The 20,169-nt window shown below is 47.0% G+C and overlaps 2 protein-coding genes across 5 annotated transcripts in view; one reads left to right on the plus strand and one right to left on the minus strand.

Annotated features, from left to right (window-relative positions):
- The window catches only part of LOC133359393 (uncharacterized), a 31,897-nt gene extending 25,846 nt beyond the window's left edge, over positions 1-6,051 (minus strand). For 3 of the 4 annotated variants that reach the window (XM_061577798.1, XM_061577797.1, XM_061577800.1), the window contains exon 1: positions 291-2,075. The gene's annotated coding sequence lies outside the window, so the exon portion shown is untranslated. Of the gene's footprint in view, positions 1-290; positions 2,076-5,953 lie in introns of those variants that run through there. The other variant, XM_061577795.1, reaches the window with a different exon arrangement.
- On the plus strand, positions 1,089-17,911 carry LOC133359395 (B box and SPRY domain-containing protein-like). Its single transcript, XM_061577801.1, has 8 exons — positions 1,089-2,157; positions 6,029-6,082; positions 6,448-6,514; positions 8,397-8,504; positions 11,005-11,118; positions 12,059-12,138; positions 13,296-13,614; positions 14,449-17,911. Exons 1-8 carry the CDS (start codon positions 2,101-2,103, stop codon positions 14,976-14,978), a joined length of 1,329 nt encoding a protein of 442 aa, XP_061433785.1. The 5' UTR covers positions 1,089-2,100; the 3' UTR covers positions 14,979-17,911.
- The last annotated feature ends 2,258 nt before the right edge of the window (positions 17,912-20,169 follow it).

Genomic DNA, 20,169 nt, shown 5'->3' on the forward strand with positions numbered 1-20,169 from the left:
GCAGACCACGCCAAGACAACAACAACAACAACAGTCCCAGACCACACCAAGTCAACAACAACAACAGTCCCAGACCACACCAAGTCAACAACAACAACAGTCCCAGACCACACCAAGTCAACAACAACAACAGTCCCAGACCACACCAAGTCAACAACAACAACAGTCCCAGACCACCCAAGTCAACAACAACAACAGTCCCAGACCACACCAAAACAACAACAACAACAGCCCCAGACCACACCAGGCGTCCTCCGGTTTGCGAAGGCGCCGCGCGTAAGTTCACTCACCAGCGTCGTGAACAATTGAAGGGCGATGAAACACGACGGAATATTCATTTTTTACGCCCGCCAGCCCCACGTCGGTGATTTTTTTTCCTCTGCGCTGCGGCTTCTTCGCTGTCGGTCGCGCCAAACCGCTCTGGAACACTCCCCGTGAGGTCGCTTAAGTGGCGCCGACTGAAGAGAGAGCTGAAAGAATGGCCAGAATGGTCTCCATCGTCGTCGTCGTCGTCTTGTGCCTTGTCGGCGACCTTTGAGCCAGAGGGCAGCGATCGATTCGTTGTGAACTCACACAAGAGGGAGAGAGAGAAAGAGAGCTCGCGGAGTTTACTAGGCACAGCAGTGTTGTAAAACCATTAAAGTTGCGTTCCAGGTCCACGCCCCCGCACGGTGGTGTGAGGTTTGGCTACCCCCGCCTCTTACAACGTCGTTGGTGCAGCGTGGAAGAGGAGACCCAAAAATGCCCACTGGAGGGCCTCTCTCGATGCTCCCTCTCGTGCGTCCTGTTGTGATGAGATGTTGACTATCTCGCCTGGTACGCAGGAGGTCGTGGGTTCGATCCCAACCCTGATGATGCCTGCTTTATCATTGGAGTCTGTGTGTCTCGCTCTCTCATCATCATCATCACGGTGGATAGGAGATGTTAACTAACTCACCTGGTATACAGGAGGTCGTCGGTTCGAACCCGACTCTGACGCCTACTGCTGCTGTATATTTGGAGCCTGCGTCTCTCTTTCCCCGTGGTCGCGTGCATTTTTTCTCCAGGTTCTCCGTGTTTTTCCTTCCACATTTATAATCAACGTCACGCTTTTTAGGGTGTTTTGGCTACTGCTATACAATTCCACATGATGATGATGATGGCTGAGCTATCACGTATGGCCCGGTCGCTTTTTAAAAAGAGCTACTACATAGGTCAGTGGGCCTTAACTGGTAAAATAATTATACTTTAGTAATTAGTTTATAGATTGGTACCAGCGGTGTCAATCTCTGCCTCTATGGAGGAGGCTCGTGAAGGACGACACTGGGCAGTACCAGGCTAGGTGCACGTTGAGGACGCTGCTACTGGCCAGTTGGAGGTGGCCGTCCTCCAGCAACAACAACGAGGGGCAGAGGAGCGGCGCTCACAACAACGAGCGGCTAAAACGCAGCGAGTTGGCAGAGTACTCAAATTGTGAATGTTGTAGTGGATTTACTCCCCAACACAGAGCCGCTGTGCTGTGCTAGTGACGAATTGGCACGTTCAGTTTACGTGACAAACCCTCTAACTAATTGGCCATGTCGCGTGGTGGTGGGTTCAACACCACATTTGTATTTACACAATCTAACCCAATAAAAAATAAACCTATACTATGGATTACATTGGTCGCGACAAAGCCTCCTGCTGAGGGTTAAACTGCCTGTTACATTCAAGTTGAGTAACCTGCCTATGGGGCAAAGGGCACCTCCCGTTCTGTAATTTCCTCTGATCAGCCGCTCCCACTGGCCAAAGGTCCTTACCCTCCCAGGGTTGGTCGTACCCGTGGGTGCCAGGAAACACACAAAAATCATTCTGACTCCACGCCACCCGACCCGACACACACACACAGACCCGGGAGCCGTGTCGTATAAGTCACCTTACTGAACGGTTGCGGGGTTGTTTTGCGTGTTGATGTAACAAAGGGGGAAAGGGAAAGTGGGGAGGGAGAGAGGGAAGGCAGCCCCGTGGATTTATCGAGTTTCTTGGAGATCGTGAAGGCGTAGGAATATCCGTCGCGTTACTGCCACACGCGCACACCTCGCTCGTACCAGCCCAAGGGGTGCGTTGGGGTCGATTCAAGGCATGCTCATCAGAATGGGACTCCTTAAGGACGCGACATCCCGACTGCTAATAGTTCTGGTGAGTGGGATATTTTTTTGTATATTAAATTACTATTTATTACATATATAGGTACCCGTGGCACCAAGATGTTAACTACATCGCCTGGTATGTAGGAGGTCGTGGGTTCGATCCCGACACTTATGTCTGCTGTATATTTGTAGTTTGCGTCTCTCTCTCTCTCTCATCATCACGGTGGTGAGATTTTAACTCACTCGCCTGGTTTACAGGAAGTCGTGGGTTCGATCCCGACCCTGACGATGCCTGCTGGCTTATATTCGGAGTTTCCGTGTCTCTCTCATCATCATCACAGTGGCTAGGAGATGTTAACTCCCTCGCCTGGTCTACAGGAGGTCGTGGGTTCGATCCCGATGCTGACTCCTGCTGTATATTTGGAGTTTGCGTCTCTCTCCGTGGTCGCGTGGATTTGTCTCTGTTTCCTCTTCAGTTGTTTTTCCCTTTCAGATTTAGAATTAACATCACCACGTGTTTAGAATATTTCGCTGCTATAAATTTCCACACCGTGATGATGATATCATCAGCCACTTGGTTGAGCTGCTATGGCCAGGGTCGCTTCTGACCAGTGGGGCCTTACTTGGTAAAATACAAATAAATAAATTGTTCAGTCTTTGGGTCTCTGAGTGTTTCTATGCATCTCAATGAGTTTCGAGAATTTGGCTACCGTTATAAATTCAATAGGGAGGCCAGAAGGGAGAGATACATAATTAGTTTACGGACTTATTTGAGTTTTATTATCGAAAATAAAAGTTGATTTGGGTTAGGGCCTCCTTGTTCGCTACCACGGCATAAGCCCCCAGGCCTCAAGACAGAGAGAGAGACATTTGTCAACGTAATATTTATCCACAACAAAGGTTTTTTTTGGGGGGGAGTCGGGTTACAATACGCGTCAATGTATTAATGTGATGTGTTTGTGTGTGTCGTTAAATCCGCCACCACCACAATCCGACACGGTCCAATCGCCAGCGAGGGTTGTGTTGTCGCGTAACCACAAAATGTGGTGGCCAACTAGTTACTGATACAGCACTAAAGCGGTTGTGTGTTGGAGCGTTAAACCTCACTACACACATTTACACTTACAGCTAGTGTGTATTTTATAGTGTAGTGTATAGTAGTGTATAGTGCATTGTATAATAGTGTAGTGTATAGTGTAGTGTGTAGTAGTGTATTGTATAGTAGTGAAGCTCCTGTGCTATCTTGAAGAGGCAGCAGCGCAAATCTACCAAGGAAGGACTGGTGGCTTCACCTCAGAGCTCTACATCCTCCCTGACCTGTCCAGTGTGCCACAGATAATTCCGGGCTCGGATTTTCCTGTTCAGCCATCTGCGCACTCATCAAAACCCAACAAAATGACAAACGTGCCATGGTCATCATCAACTATGATGGACGAACAAGAGAGTGTATAGTAGTGTAGTGTATAGTCGTGTAGTAGTGTATTGTATAGTATAGTAGTGTATAGTAGTGTAGTGTATAGTCGTGTAGTATATAGTGTATTATGCTAGTACAGCACTAAAGCAGCTGTGTGTGTGGGAGAGTAAACCCACCACGACAACATTTTTACAATTTGAACACCGCGACGTTTCGCCGGCAATTCCATCAACAACCCGGGGCGATCCCTTCCCTTCCCCAACACTCCAATCCCATCCCTCTCCCCTATTGGCCAATAACGAATGCTCGTCCGTTCATTTCTCAGTTCGCTTGTCCTGGCGAGGGTCGCGGCGGTAGCAGCGTGTTGAGGAGTGGTGGTCCAGACCTCCTTTTACCCTGGCGACAGACCCCGGCACTACCAGAACTATACACTACTACATTATACATTACTACACACTACTACACTATACACTACGCTACACACTACTATACACTACACTACTATACACTACAGCACAATACATTACTATACACTACTACACTATACAGTACACAACACACTACTACACTATACATTACTGTGCATAACTACACTATACACTACGCTAAACACTACTATACACTACACTACTACACACTACTACACGATACACTACCATACATTACTACACTATTATTTAAATAATTATATACTTTACCCTTTCTTGCAATAAAACAATTGTGTTAAGGTGTTCAAACACCAGATAGAAACATTTTGCAAGGAATAAAGTTCGCATTAACCACACACATTACTTGTGGTGAACTTGCAAACAAACATGGCTCTGGTAATTAATATATGGCATTGCCTTTGAAACTGATTGGCCTGCACCAGAGACATCCTTCTTTATGGCATCGTTCACCAGTGTCAGACCAGAGAACGCCAAAAGGCGAACAGTACAAGGGCAATGCCACACGTATAGCTCGGGGTGAGCAGCTACAAAGTGGGACAGTTTTTGCCAAAACCCCAGCACTTCATCACCTGCCAGAGGTGGGACAAAGTCATTGTTATGCAAGTCCAAGTCGAGTCTGAAGTCATCAAATTCATGACTCGAGTCTGACTCGAGTCTTCATCACCTGCAACTGGCATCCTTGAAATCTGCTTGCGAGCCCGCATCTTAACCCTTCCCTACCTGCAGCAAGCGTCGCTGCACTCTGCCCTTGAGGCCGGGCGGCACCTCAATCCCCCATCCGCCCTCGAGCAGCAACGTTTGAAAAAATAAGAATAGGTTTTACAATTTCAGGCAATAAAACAGGTGTTGAACATCTTAACATCCGTTTTATTGCCAGAAAGGGTAAAACCTATTCTTATTGTTCATGCTAGACTATAAAATACACTACTATAAACTACAAAACTATAAACTGCTACATTATACACTACACTACTATACACTACACTACTATACACTAAACTACTATACACTACTACATTATACACTACACTACTATACACTACACTATACACTACACACTACACTACTATATACAATACTATGGAGGGACAGGGACTGGGAATGGAGCTGCTGATGTTGCATGGGTAGGTTAAGGCGGAATAAGGTGGAGTGTGATGGTGAGTTGATGGTGTCCGATGGGTGCAACGTGAAGTTGCGAAATGGGCACGGACGAGGGTAAGTGGAGGGTGGTAGGGGAGCAGAGGTCTGGTGGCCGGACAGTTGAGCCGATGGAGGAAGGCAGAGTAGGGCTGGGGGAGCGACAAAGCTTGGGGCGTATCTCCGGGGTCCCATAAGCCCCCGACTCTCGCGTGAACTGCGTTTGCGACTTCATTTTATGTCCGTTGAAGGCAGTCTATTCGCGATGCGCCAATCAAAGTTTAAAAGTTTTGTTTATCACTGTGGCATTCGTCCTCGCTGCGCTTGGACGACGTGACAACAGAATGATCACGGCGTTTGTGTGCGCGGTGGGGATGGAGTCGCCAAAAATAAATAAATTAATTACGATCTTGATTTGAAGCTTTCGTGACTGCAGGAATCCATACTCTTTGGTTCTTTCGGTAAAGTCACGCAGGTATAAAATTAATAGATCACGACGTTTCGATCGCAACAAAAGCAACCGTCATCAAGTGAGACAAACACAACAGGTTGCTTGCGATCGAAACATCGTGATCTATTAATTTTCTATCTAATTAATCACGATTTCGACTTCCGTTTATTCGGGACTCCGGGGACCCGCCATAAGGTTTAGATGTGGCCAGGTGCACATAGAAAACGAGACATCGGAACCCGGGATTTGAGGAATTTTGGTCGTCGTCGGAGGGTTATCTCATGACCACAGGTGCCGTCATCATAGTTCCCATAAGGCGCTTTGGTAAAAGCTTTGGTAAAAGCGCCTTACATAAAATCCTAGATAAGACAATGAAATTGCCACCGGGTGTTACCGCCAACACGTTCGTAACTTGCTGTGGCACGTTGACGATGCTTTGCCTTCCTCCCTCCCGTTTGTTGCCGCCCAGATCGTATCACGGATGGCCGATGTGAGCTGCGGTCAACCCTCGCCTTCAAATCAGGCAAGAAACACACCGCATGGCTCATTAGGCAACAGTCCCCCCCGCCCGCCCAGCGAAACGTCGTAGTCAAAAATTGTAAATGTTGTGGATTCACTCTTCAACACACCGGTGGGCTAAAGTAGTGAACTATTTTGTCTTTTGTCATCGTGACACATTTTTTAGTGATTGGCCGTGTCGGGTGGTGGAGGGTTGCGACACATTTATAAATAATGCAATCTGACCCAAAAATCTTTATTATGAATAATATTGGTCACGAAAGCCTTCGTGTTAATGTGGAGTGCTAACCGTTGCGCCACTGCTACCCCCCGCCCCCCTCACACTGTTGTGTTGTTAACTCGTTGAACCTTCATCGTGTGGATGCACAGGATGAGTGCCAAACTCAGGGCCGGTACAAGTCGGCGGCCGGCTTCTGCTGTGCGCTTTGTTCGCCAGGTAACAAAGATCCACCACGTATAGCCTCTAACAGACTGTTGGGGCAAGTGTTGTTAGCGAGTAGCAGCACCTATGAATGCCGGCACGGCACATGAGGGGGTGGGTGGCCAGTACCACGCCCGGCCAGCTTTGTCTCCCCAGTACTGGCGATGTTTACTACACACCGCTACACCAGGTACTCATTTGAGGCTGAGTCGACCTAGGGGAGGCCCAGGACCGGTTCAGATAATCGTCACTGGTGTTGGTGGCCGTGAGCGGGAATGGAACTAGGATCTCTTCCGGGTTCGCAATGTAGCGCTAACCCCTACAACACCACCGCCTCCCCACAAAATGCATTTTGGACTCGAATGCCGCTGGTAGTAGTGATAATAATAATGATTTTAACTCATAAAGCGCCCTCAAACAATCGTTGTCAGGGCGCTACGCATGGGAAAAGGGTGTAAAATAGTTAACGATGAGCGAGTTCAAGGCTTTTGGGAAAAAATAAAACTAAAATGAGAGAAGGCCGTTCTTGAACAGATTTCGTTTTTGAGTTTAACACTCAGTAGGTGGCCTTTGCGGACAATTTTATCCGTAATTGAAGGTATTTTGTGTTAGATCGCGTGAATATAAATGTGTCGTTAAACCCGCCACCACCCGAAACGGCAAATCAGTAAGGAGGTTTGCGTCACGTAAACAAAACGTGGTGCCAATTCGTTGAATGGTACAGCGCTAAACCGGTTGTTGTGTGTTGGAAAGTAAACCCCACCGCAACATTTACAAATCGAGTCAATTCTCCAACACAAACCGGTGCCAGCCGTCATAGGCGTGGCCACTCGCTACGAACAGCCACTCGCCATGAACAGGCACTCGCCACGAACAGACACTCGCCATGAGCAGGCACTCGCTACAAACAGGCACTTGCTATGAACAGGCACTCGCCACGAACACTCACGATGAACAGGCACTCGCTACGAACAGCATTCTTCAACATGAGAAAAGTTCTTTAGAAAGACAGAGAATATTGAAGAGCTGGAGAAAGGAGTGATATAAGAGGAATGATATAATATCTTGCCACTGCGGCACTGCACGGTGGCGATATGTTAACCCCCTCTCCTGGTATGCAGGAGGACGTGGGTTCGATCTCGACCCTGACGCCTGTATATTTGGAGTTTGCATGTTGGAGAAAGATCCAAGTTTTCACTTGGATTTTTATCCGGGTTCTCTGTATTTTTCATCCACATCTAGAAACGTGAATTCAGAGTATTTGGCTGCTATACATTCCACGTGATAAGCCACTTCGTTGAGCAATCATTTGTGGCCAAGTCGCGTCTGAAAAACAGCTATACCATTCAGTCTGTCTTACCTGGTAAAATAAAAATGTGGTTATTTAAATAGTTAATAAAATAAAATATAGTTTAAGAGGTCAGAAATCAGTAAAACAAGGAATAGGAATGAAACAGTGTTGATATTGGAGAAGGTCAAGAGGTCATCATGACCAATGCCATTAATGCCATAAAAGAGGTAAAAATTGGCAATAGAAATAATTGACTTCACTCGGCTGGGGTCACGGACTCTGGAACTTTTTTGAGTTCATGTACTGAGGTGAGCTCTGTCTCCTCTCACGCAGTATCCACCTGAGTAGCCATGACAGGAATGAAACAGTGTTTATATTGGAGAAGGTCAAGAGGTCATCATGGCCAATGGCATTAATAACCATAAAAGGGGTACAAATTGGCAATATAAATAATTTACTTCACTCAGCTGGGGCTGTGAGGGGAACAGAAGCGGCAGCGCTGTCTGCTGGGGCTGTGTGAGGAACCCTCGCCCCAACAGTACACGGGAAATGTTGGGGATGGCTGTCCATGTGGTCTCTTCCCCCCCCCACCTCACCGCCGTGTAGACGAAGACGTCGTAAGCGAATGCACGGCAGAGACCGCCACTGTGTGCCGGTGCAAGGAGGGATACGGGCGCCTCGAACCCGACCGGCCCTGCAGCGAGCAAGGCACAGGTCAGAGGCGCAACGATTCCGTCCCTCCGGGTGAACGCCGCCGTGGAGGTTTTTTAATGGCGCGGACTTTTGGATGAATGTCTGCCAGGGGCTCCTCTTACTTACGAACGAGTTGGCGTCCAGAGGTCAGTTCGTAAGTGCAACTTTACTCCCGTCGATTCCTCACATGCTGCATGGCATCTAAAGCACTACTATACATTATACACTCCTACACTGCATTATATACTACGACACTACTATAAACACTACACTACTACACTATACAGGGACTCCTCTATTTACGAACCAGTTAGGTTCCAGAGGTCTGTGTTTGTAAGTCGATTATGTTCGTAAGTCCAAAGTTACTCCCGTCAATTCCAAACGCAATGTAACGGCATTTACACTAAACACGGGGAATGGCTTTAAACATAGATGCCACTGGTTCTTCACGTTCCGCAGATGTAGACGCCACTGGTTCTTCACGTTCTGCAGATGTAGATGCTACTGGTTCTTCACGTTCTGCAGATGTAGATGCCACTACTTCTTCACGTTCTGCAGATGTAGATGCCACTGGTTCTTCACGTTCCGCAGATGTAGACGCCACTGGTTCTTCACGTTCTGCAGATGTAGATGCTACTGGTTCTTCACGTTCTGCAGATGTAGATGCCACTGGTTCTTCACGTTCTACAGATGTAGATGCCACTGGTTCTTCACGTTATGCAGATGTATACGCCACTGGTTCTTCATGTTCTGCAGATGTAGATGCCACTGGTTCTTCACGTTCTGCAGATGTAGATGCCACTGGTTATTCATGTTATGTAGACGCCACTGGTTCTTCACGTTCTACAGATGTAGATGCCACTGGTTCTTCACATTCTGCAGATGTAGATTCTACTGGTTCTTCACGTTATGCAGATGTAGGTGCCACTGGTTCTTCACGTTCTGAAGATGTCGATTCCACCATCGGCATATGTTGTGCGGCAGTTGAATTTACAGCCCTCGGTCCGAATGGGCAACTGGACATAACAGACCAGGTTTGTTCGTATCTCTGAAAGTCAAATGTTCGTAAGTAGAGGGGTCCCTGTGCGAGGGAACACATTTTTTCTTGTTGTCTTAACGTGCGACGCTAATTGAAGATATGTAATGCGATCGAGTGAACAGAACCGCGTCGCAGTGCAAGTTAGGAACATGCGGTGGTTTGTAGTTTGGCTGACTCGGCGTGGCGTCGTCATCATCGTTGTCGTCATCATCGTGATCATCATCATCGTGATCATCATCATCGTCGTCGTCGTCATCATCGTGATCATCATTATCGTTGTTGTCATCGTCGTCGTCATGATCATCATCTCTTTGGTTCTTTCGGTATAGTTACGTAGAAAATAAATAAATTAAATAATATTTAATTTCGTTTCTTTAATTAATATTTAATTTATTTTCTTTCTACTTGACTTTACGGAAAGAACGAAAGAGTAATTCCTGCAGTCACGAAAGCTTCAAATCAAGTATGATCATCATCATGATCATTATCGTCGTCGTCATCATCGTCATCATCATCGTCGTCATCAACATCATCATCGTCATCAATATAATCGTCGTCATCATCATCCTCATCGTCATCATTATCCTCGTCATCATCGCACGAGGCGCTGGGATGCTGCTGGATGCTTCTAGTAGACGCCACCCACCGCGCACCTCGGCCTTCACTCAGACCCCGCGTTACGCCATCATCACACTCGTTAAACGGCGGACCGCGCTTCAAGTGGTACGTCATTTACCTTGGTACTTCACGGTGCGATCTTTCACCATAACGCGGCGTTCTTCGGGGGAACGCGACCACTACCACTACCGCCGCACTGCAGGAGGACAGCAGATTGTGGGCGACGGTTCTCCGGTGGTGGGTTCGGCCATTACACTGACTGACGACGCCTGCCGGACATTTGGAGAGTTTGTGTATCTCCTCTCTCCCCCCCCTCCCTCCCCCACGTGGTTGCATAACGATTGCTGGTCGGGGAGGGGGGGTCATCCTGGTTTTTTGTCTCCACATTTAGAATTGACGTCTCGTGGTAGTGAAGCGGTCAGCGCTGCGCTACGAACCCGGCAGAGACCTGAGTTCGATTCCCACTCATGGCCAACACCAGTGATAGCGATTGTTTGAACCCGTCCTGGGCCATCTCCTTGGTCGACTCAGCCTCAAATGAGTTACCTGTAGGGTTTAATAGTGTAGTGTATAGTGTAGCGTATAGTGTAGTGTATAGTAGTGTCGTGTATAGTAATGTATAGTAGTATAGTGTATAGTAGTGTTGTGTATAGTATCGACAAAAGCGGCCGGGCGTGGTGTTGGCCACCCACCCTCTCTGTGTGTGCCACATCACCGGCCTTTACAGGTGGTGTTACTCTCTACTAACAACACTTGCCGCTGACTGTCCCTTAGAGGCTACACGGGACGGGAGGAGTGGGAGAGAGTGGGATGATATTTGTGTTTGTTATCACTGCTGTGTTCTGTTTAATTTTTTTATTTTAGGAGTGAACGGTTGGATTTTCTGGGCCGTCGGTGGCGGGACCGTAGTTGTCGTCCTTGCATCGCTTGCCGCCTTCTGTTGCTATCGCAAGCGGCGCAACCAGCAACGCAAACGACGTAAGTGTGGTCCATTGCCGATTTGCCATTTCATCATCCGTGACCGTTTCACTACCCGACACTGCACCTCTGATCGGCACACGGTTGGCATGTACGGTGGTGCGAAAGAAGTTCAACATACACACACACATACTGCCCCTAGACTAACACTACCCATATAGATTCAACACTGCCCATAGGCTCAACACTGCCCATATATATTCAACACTGCCCATAGACTAACACTGCCCATATAGATTCAACACTGCCCATAGACGAACACTACCCATATAGATTCAACACTGTCCATACACTCAACACTGATATCATTACGTATGAACCCCAGAACCTGCATTCATGTTAATTGATGAAGCCGCTAGGGTCAATATGTGCTGCATCTGACATAGTTATATTTGTGGCAAAAGCAATCGACTGCAAGTTCAATGAGCATGCGAGAGTACTCTGGGTGGCTTTGACGGTCTCTCTGGTCCGCAAACTCTTGCACCGGCTGAATCATTTGTGTACAAAGATGCAAGTCCTGTACCGAGATTCGCCACGGCGACAAATATTACATACGTTACATTGTACACTACATGCAATGCAAAACAACGAAAGTACTTCCCATGTGTGTACGCATCACGGCTCGTGAGACTTCGAGATTGGAGTGGTAAGCACGGTACAGCAAGCGCGTTAACTTTTGTTGAAATAGGGTGTTTATTTTTTGGGGTTTATTTGTGTCATTGTTTACGCCAATTTCATATGGTAAATACATTTAAAACATTCAAAAATAAATTATGGAATAATAAGAACAGGATTTTAGTTTTACCCTGTGTTGCAGTAACAAAACCGGCGTTGTGTTAAAATGTTCAAACACCACAATAAATTATATATTTTTGGAAGGAATAAATAAAAAACTGAAGGTGCATATATTTATTTATTTAATTCCCCCCTCCCCCAACAGGGAGACCGATGGAAACGGAAGTGCAATGTGAAGAGATTTTGCCAAAGGATCCACCGCTGAAGAAGGAATTTCTCTCTGGGGTAAATTTATAGAGACATTAATTGAGATATTATTAGGTTTTTTCGGTAAAGTCACGTAGGTAAAACATTAAAATTAATAAAAGTAAAATAAAATAAAAAATAAAAATCACGACGTTTTTTATTTTTTTATTTATTTTACTTTTATTAATTTTAATGTTTTACCTACGTGACTTTACCGAAAAAACCTAAGAATATGAATCCTTGCAGTCACGAAAGCTTCAAATCTAGAATACATTAATGGCGTCTCTACGGCGTGTACGCCATCTATGGGTCACAAGCCTGTAACTGCGCATCTTGTGCCTCTGGCACAGGCATAGGCACGGCAGGGAAGCAGGCCCGAGAGGGCCATGGTCCCGTTGACGGGCAGAGAGAGGGCACGTGAGGAGATGCAGATTCCAAACTATACAGCAGGCGTCAGATTCGACGAGGTAGTTAACATATCGCCAATGCAGCATATTGATACGTGTTTAATTAGTCCACCAGACGAAGATAAGGATGACACATGCTTCTTTATTCATCGCACAAGCTCACGCTGCGGATGGACCACTCCGCTCCTTAATCCCTCCAGGAACCCGCCCCGATCGCCCCGCCTCATACAGTGACGTCACCGCTCCCCTCCCTGTGCGTTCCCTCTCTCTCTCACGCCCCCGTGACGTCTTCTTAACTGTAACTTGGGATCCCGTGGGTATTTATACCCCCGGATCACGTAAGTATTAGCACTGTACGTGCATGCCAACAGCAGTGTTTAGCGATTATCTGAATCGGTCCCGGGCCTCCCCCCAAGGTCGACTCGGCCTCAAATGAGTACCTGGTGCAGTGTGTAATAAGCATCGCCACCCAGGAGACAAAGGCGGCCGGGCGTGATGCTGGCCTCCCAAATCGCCTCGTGTTGCCACAGTGCGGCCTTCATAAGTGCTACTCGCTAACAGCACTTACCCCAAGAGTCTGTTCTGGCTGTATGGGGGATCTTTGTATTTTGGTTGTTGCGTGTCGTGGTTTATGCTAGATTTTTTCCGATTACTGCAGCAGATTAAGAAGTTGGGGTTATTTGCAGCATCAATGTGCGATGCCTATACAGTGCCTTGAACTATTATTGAATGCTGTCTGACCCCCCCCCCCCCCCCCCAATGCTGCGGTACGAACTCGAAACACCGAAGAACGTTAAGGAAATCATAGAGGGCAAGATCGACGCGAGCGAGGCGGCGGTGTGGAAAGCGATGGGCGAAAACCTGCCGCAGCTCCGGGAATGCATCGACCTGGGTCCTCAGCTGTTCACGGAGAGGCTGTGCGGCCAGGGCATCATCACGGAAGAAGCGCGCGACGTGGCGGCCGCGCAGTCCAACGTGTGGCGGCGCACCGACTACATCCTGCAGACCGTCGTGGAGAGAGGGGAGGCAAGTGCGCAGAAGCTCCTGGACATGTTCTCCGGCATCATGAGGGAGCAGGCGTCGGCCATGCAAGCGCTCGCCTCTCGATGTAAGTGTAAAGGAGAGCCGACACAAGATTGCAGGGGGGTTCGTCTTTTAATCATTTCCTCTTCTCCACACCTGTCCCCAGCCGTCCCAATCTCGTTCCCGCTAAAAGCCCCCTCTTCCTGCCCGTTCTCCCCTTATATCTCCTCGATTACCCCTCCCACTAACCCTCCTATTGGTGGGAAACCTTCCCGACACCCCTACATAAGTAAAGCTGCGCTGAGCTGACCCGTGGAGGGGGGGGGGGGGGTCTACACATCCCTCCGTGGTCTTGCCCCGCCCGTATCTTGCCATCTCTCCACGCGTTGCGTTCTCGCTCCCTCTCTACATTCTCAATCTTTGTTGTCTCTCTGTTTTTCCTTGCGCTTAATCCATGCTTTCGTTCTCTCTTTCTCTTCTTGCCCGCCCCCCTTCAATGGAACAAATTCGCCCTGGTTAATGTTGAAACGGAAAGAAAAATAGATTTTTATATATTTAAAATAATAATAATCGTGACCACGAATTTTCATGATCGAATTGTGGTGGGGGAGTGAGGTGAGATCTGGTTGGTTGTCAAGAGTGCGCCGCTCTCTCATTGGCCGAGCGAATGATGGGGGTGGGAACGTTTGCTCGGCCAGTGCTGCCACTGCGTGTTTTCACTCGTAAGAGTTTTTTTATGATAGTTCGTTTTTTATTGTTTTGGTTTGTAAAAAATAATATCAATGACAAAAGAGTGCTATAACGAATCAGCTTTACACAGGGTCACACTAAACGAAGTCTGCCTCTACACACACATATATATAACACACGCGTGAAGAGAAAACGATCTAACAAACAAGTAATGTGTCTATGCTGACAGATGGCTGCTCAATAACGTTCAACAAAAGCACCGCCCATCCAAACCTCTTGATCTCCGAAGACCTGAAGATGGCGACGAAGACGGAAGAGGCTCAACCGTGCCGAGCGCACGAAGGCAGGTTCGACCACTGGCACCAGGCGCTGTGCTCCAACTATTTCTCGACGGGTCAGCACTACTGGGAGGTGGACGTGAGCAATTCGTGGGACTGCCGGGTGGGCGTGGCCTACGAGACGATCTCGCGGAAGGGGGCGGAGCTCGGCTGCGCGCTGGGCTGCAACCGCGACTCCTGGGCGCTGCGCAAGGACGGCGCCAGGTGCATCGCGATGCACGGGAGGCTGGCGGTGTGCCACGTGGTGCACGAGGCTCCACAGAGGGTGGGCGTCTACGTGAACTGCGACGAGGGTGTAGTGGCATTCTACATCGCCGAGCCCAGGCGGCTGTTCCACTCATTCCACGCCAATTTCGCCAGGCCCCTGTGTTTCGCGGTCCACCTGCACGACGGATCGGTGACGTGCATCGACTTGCGTTAGACGTAGACAACCTTTCTCCTTCCCCCCCGCTCCAAGCCCCATCATCATCATCCTGTGCATGCCCCTCGGGGCGTAGCAGTCCCCACGAGCCGCCACCACGCAATCCTATCCTGTGCCAGCCGCCACGCTGAACGCGAGCCAAAGCCGTGGTGTCGAAGATCAGCCTCGATTGTGCATGTCCCCGTCAGCCGTGGTCTGCCCCGGGTGCGCCTCAAGTCCAGCAGTGGGCCATCGATGATTGCGCGAAGGGCCCTGGCGTGATACGCCCGAGCAGTGTGTCCACAGAGCCTGAAGTCTTCTGGCTCTGACCGTTTCATGCACTGCTGGTCATCCCGTGCGAAGGCGGACTCCAGCATTGGCGATGCATTCACTGAAGTGGACACGGAGTGTCCATCGCAGGCACCCACTGGTCGAAGGCATCCAGCTTCCCTGCTCAGGGACGCCGTCATTGACCACGTCTCTGAGCTGTACAGTTGTAAGGGATGCATTGTGTAAGTCGAATATGTGTTGCTGTCGTAATACTGGAGCGCAAGATGTGTCCGTCGAGCTGTTTCATGCACTCGCGTGCAATCGAGATTCTCCTTTCAAGTTCCATCTCGTTGAATAGTGCAGCCGAGATAGATGAACGATTTTACCAATTTAACGTTGTTGCCCGCTATTTGTAACCTCAGGCAATCTGTGTGAAGGTTCATCAGTGGTCTGTATTCTTAGTTTTTTAGCTCCAGTTTATTTCCAGGCCAAATGGGATGGTTTCACGATGCATGATCTCCAGGGCTAGTGTAGCGCACTCGTCACAGCTGGCTGGTGAAAACCAGACTTTGCGCTCCTTGTTGACCCGCGCAACTGGCAATGCGGCATGAAGATGTACTTGGTCGTGTCACTCGTGGGGGAATTCTTGGCAGTTGTGTTCCCCCGGTCTCTTGCCGGGAGGCCAGGATAGGTAGCTGGGAGACTTCGATGTTGGGTTTCCTTGAGCCAGCTACCCGGCTGCTCCGTTAACCTCAGAGCAGAGGGAGCTGTTGCTGAGCATCGGGACATGTCCACACGCAGGTGGGCCCAGCACGCTGCAGCTATAGGTCAAGCAACTGCTCACTGACCAGTTATACCGCCGGATGTTTGTTCGCATGTACAGACTCAGCGATCACTGCCATACACTAACAATACTCATATAGATTCAACACCGCCCATAGACTAACAATACCCATATAGATTCAACACAGCCCATAGACTAACACTACCCATATAGATTCAACACTGCCCATAGACTAACACTACCCATATAGATTCAACACTGCCAGTAGACTAACATTGCCCATATAGATTCAACACTGCCCATAGACTAACACTACCCATATAGATTCAACACTGCCAATAGACTAACATTGCCCATATAGATTCAACACTGCCCATAGACTAACACTGCCCATATAGATGCAACACTGCCAATAGACTAACACTGCCCATATAGATTCAACACTGCCAATAGACTAACACTGCCCATATAGATTCAACACTGCCAATAGACTAACACTACCCATATAGATTCAACACTGCCCATAGACTAACACTACCCATATAGATTCAACACTGCCCATAGACTAACACTACCCATATAGATTCAACACTGCCAATAGACTAACATTGCCATTATAGATTCAACACTGCCCATAGACTAACACTACCCATATAGATTCAACACTGCCAATAGACTAACATTGCCCTTATAGATTCAACACTGCCCATAGACTAACACTACCCATATAGATTCAACACTGCCTATAGACTAACACTACCCATATAGATTCAACACTGCCAATAGACTAACACTACCCATATAGATTCAACACTGCCCATAGACTAACACTACCCATATAGATTCAACACTGCCAATAGACTAACACTGCCCATATAGATTCAACACTGCCAATAGACTAACACTACCCATATAGATTCAACACTGCCAATAGACTAACACTGCCCATGTAGATTCAACACTGCCCATGGACTAACACTACCCATATAGATTCAACACTGCCAATAGACTAACACTGTCCATGTAGATTCAACACTGCCCATGGACTAACACTACCCAGTTTCCAAAAATCCCCATCTTTTTTCGACTGCAGGAGGAAGGAGGGAGAGGAAGGGAGTAGGGAAGAGTAGGAGGGAGGATGAATCCTTTTACACCATTGGAACCTCATTTGCCAGTAAAAAATATGATAATTGTCTGTTTTGTTGCCAGATAGAAGGGTAAAAAACAATTATCATATTTTTTACTGGCAAATGAGGTTCCAATGGTGTAAATGCTTACCCAGATACTCTGATGGTGCATTGTCTTTGAGTTGTGCACCTTTTGGCGTCATCTGGTCAAACCCATGTGATACTAGGCTCTAAGGAAAGCTGTCTCGGGTATGGACCAATCAACTTCAAGGACATTTCATATATTATCAGTTATATTTTTGTATGCATTATGGCTGCAGGTATTGTGGTCTATGCAAACTTGACTCCTTGTAAAAAGGTGTCAGTTAAGTTGCCAGATAGAAGGGTAAAAAAACAATTATCAGGATGAATCCTGTGAGCTATGAAGCTCTTGTTCGCAGATGTCTATGTCAGCAAGAAAACCCAGGCACACCACGAGAGACAACCACATATTGTAGAAGCTTCTCTAAATGTAAAAAATAAGTCCAATTCGCCTTCTATGATTAGCTATTTTCCAATTTACATTGAATAATTGTTAAATTTAGTCTATAGCTTTGTTGGATGGAGCATTTTGTCGCGTATTTTTTTCCCGAAGTAATGTTCTTATCCACGCTACACAGCGTTGGCCTTTTGCGCAAAAGGAGCCAAAGCGCTTATCGCGTGTTTTAAATATCGCGTGTTTTAAATATGCCTGCGGCTTTTTAAAATTAAATAAAAATATTCGCTTTAATGCACTTGGCGTTTGGCCTCTTTTTTTTTGGGGGGGGGGGGGGTGTTTCATAACCCACAAAGCGCCCCCTCGGATACATGGGAAATCGGGTAGAGTCTCTTGTTTTTTTTATTTACAAAATGAGGCGAGTAGAACTCATATCGGGGCGCATGTGAAATACTTTAACTTTCTCTCTAATGCTAGTCACGTTGGCATATTAACATTACACTTACACTATGGGGACCTCATTTGCCAGTAAAAATATGATAATTGGTTCTTTACCCTTCTATCTGGCAACAAAACTGACACCTTTTTACAAGGAGTCATGTTTGCATAGACCGCAATACCTGCAGTCATAAATACAAACAAAAGACGTAACTCTGATAATGTGCACTGTCCTAGAAGTAAAAAGGTGTCAGTTTTGTTGCCAGATAGAAGGGTAAAGAACCAATTATCAACATTACACTTGTTTAGTCGTCTACGGGAAGTCACAACATGGTTTACTCACATTTGTTGTTTCCAGGGTTGCTACTCGGCTGGAGTAGCGTGTATTCACAGAGACTAAACGTGGCGACCGCTTTTTTTGATTAATGGCTGACCCGGCCATTAAACGGTCACGTGACCAGGGGCCCAAGTCTGGGCCCCGACGAACGCATGCCGCCTGCCGCGACTGCACTTTACAGCCTTGAGCTAAATAATAATTTGCATTAGATATAAAGTCCCCGGCGGATTTTGTCATTTTAAATGTAGCTATTAGTAGCTTGAATTGAGTAACTTACAGTTCATGTAAAACATAAAATTATTCTTCAATTTTCTTGGTTCTTTCGGTAAAGTCACGTAGAAGGGAACTAATAAAATAATAAAAATAAAACATAAAATAATTCTGTCGGAAAGAGAGACAGATCTGTTCTTCACCTGAGGACGGCTGCTTGCGTTGTGGCCGAAACGTCGTGAGAATTATTATGTTTTGTTTTTATTATTTTATTATTTCCCTTCTACGTGACTTTACCGAAAGAACCAAGAAGATGAATCCCTGCAGTCACGAAAGCTTTAAATCGAAATTTATTTTTTAATTTTCACCCAAAATTAGCCTTCTGTTGTTTGTGTATGTGCACTACTAAGGCAGTATTGCCAAAGAAATTGTTCCATCTGTTACCAGTCTTCCAGACATTTTCATAAATATAGATTCTGAGCTTTCAGAATATATGGGGGAGGATTTGTCCGCTCAAATGATAAAAAAGGGTCAGTTTTGGGGGTATTCAGGCTTACCACGTTATTGACACTAAACGACTCCACCAGTGACCCACAGACTAACATTGTGCAAAGACACTCAGACGCAAATGTATGAAGTATTTCTGGTGGTGTCATGTTGTCAGCAACAAAGAGGTGTCACATTTAGGAAATGTTTGCATCAGTATGTCATTTCAAGAATAATTATGAAGTCTAATAAATACCCGCAATACGGACACACTGTTCACACATGCTCAATACATAGTTTTGGCTCATGTCATTCCGTTTCAAGGTGTTTGGTATCAGAAAACACATTATATCAGAATGAGAAGTTTATTTTCCGAGTAAGTCCCATTGAGCTAAGAAGCTCTTTTCAAAGGAGACTCGGCCGTCAGACAACATCAAAGCATTTCACAATTGAACAAATTAGTTCCCAAATTAAGTATCCAGAGGCACGTGCAGTTGAGCGGTTTATACTTAAATAGCTTTACTACCCGGCTTCGCCCGGGACTTGGATTCTTGTCTTGGATTATAATACGGCCTACGCGGAAGGGTGGGGGGGATGGGTGACGTTAGCAGGCACACTGCGTAACGCTGCCGCATGCGGGTGACATTATAGAGATGTGACGTCACCGTTCACTTGCCATGCAAAATATATCCATTATTGCGCCCCCCACGCCCACCAAAATACAAAAGTCTATTTCTATACTTTTAGCATTGTGTACAGTCTGGAAGCTACCCACTTGCCAAATTTCAAGTTTGTTGCATGTCGGGAAGTATGTTAAACATTTTGAACAGACACACATATTCACAAATTTTGCTTTTATATATATAGATAAGCCACCTGTCAACACAACGTGCAGATGGAGGAGATTAAAAAAGTTGTGTTCACGAACACAACTTTGTCGCGTTCACGAACACAACTTTGTCGCCAACATCGGGCGTGCAAACATCGACCTCCCGTACACGGCCCTGCTGCGCATCACCTGCATGAACGGCGCTCTCTTTGACGTTCCCCTGTGTGGCGTCTACAAGGGGCTCACTTACACCAAA

The sequence above is a fragment of the Lethenteron reissneri genome, chromosome 65, assembly GCF_015708825.2.
Source record: "Lethenteron reissneri isolate LAM-NWPU_2019-01 chromosome 65, ASM1570882v1, whole genome shotgun sequence".
In the NCBI taxonomy this organism is placed as follows: Eukaryota; Metazoa; Chordata; class Hyperoartia; order Petromyzontiformes; family Petromyzontidae; genus Lethenteron; species Lethenteron reissneri.

What these genes read in the sequence shown, in the direction of transcription:
- LOC133359395 (XM_061577801.1), top strand. Translation starts at nt 2,101, where the DNA reads ATGCTCATCAGAATGGGACTCCTTAAGGACGCGACATCCCGACTGCTA. An exon ending in CCCGACTGCTAATAGTTCTG is followed by an intron (nt 2,158 to 6,028) that starts GTGAGTGGGATA and finishes GTTGCCGCCCAG; the next exon opens with ATCGTATCACGGATGGCCGA. An exon ending in CAACCAGCAACGCAAACGAC is followed by an intron (nt 11,119 to 12,058) that starts GTAAGTGTGGTC and finishes CTCCCCCAACAG; the next exon opens with GGAGACCGATGGAAACGGAA.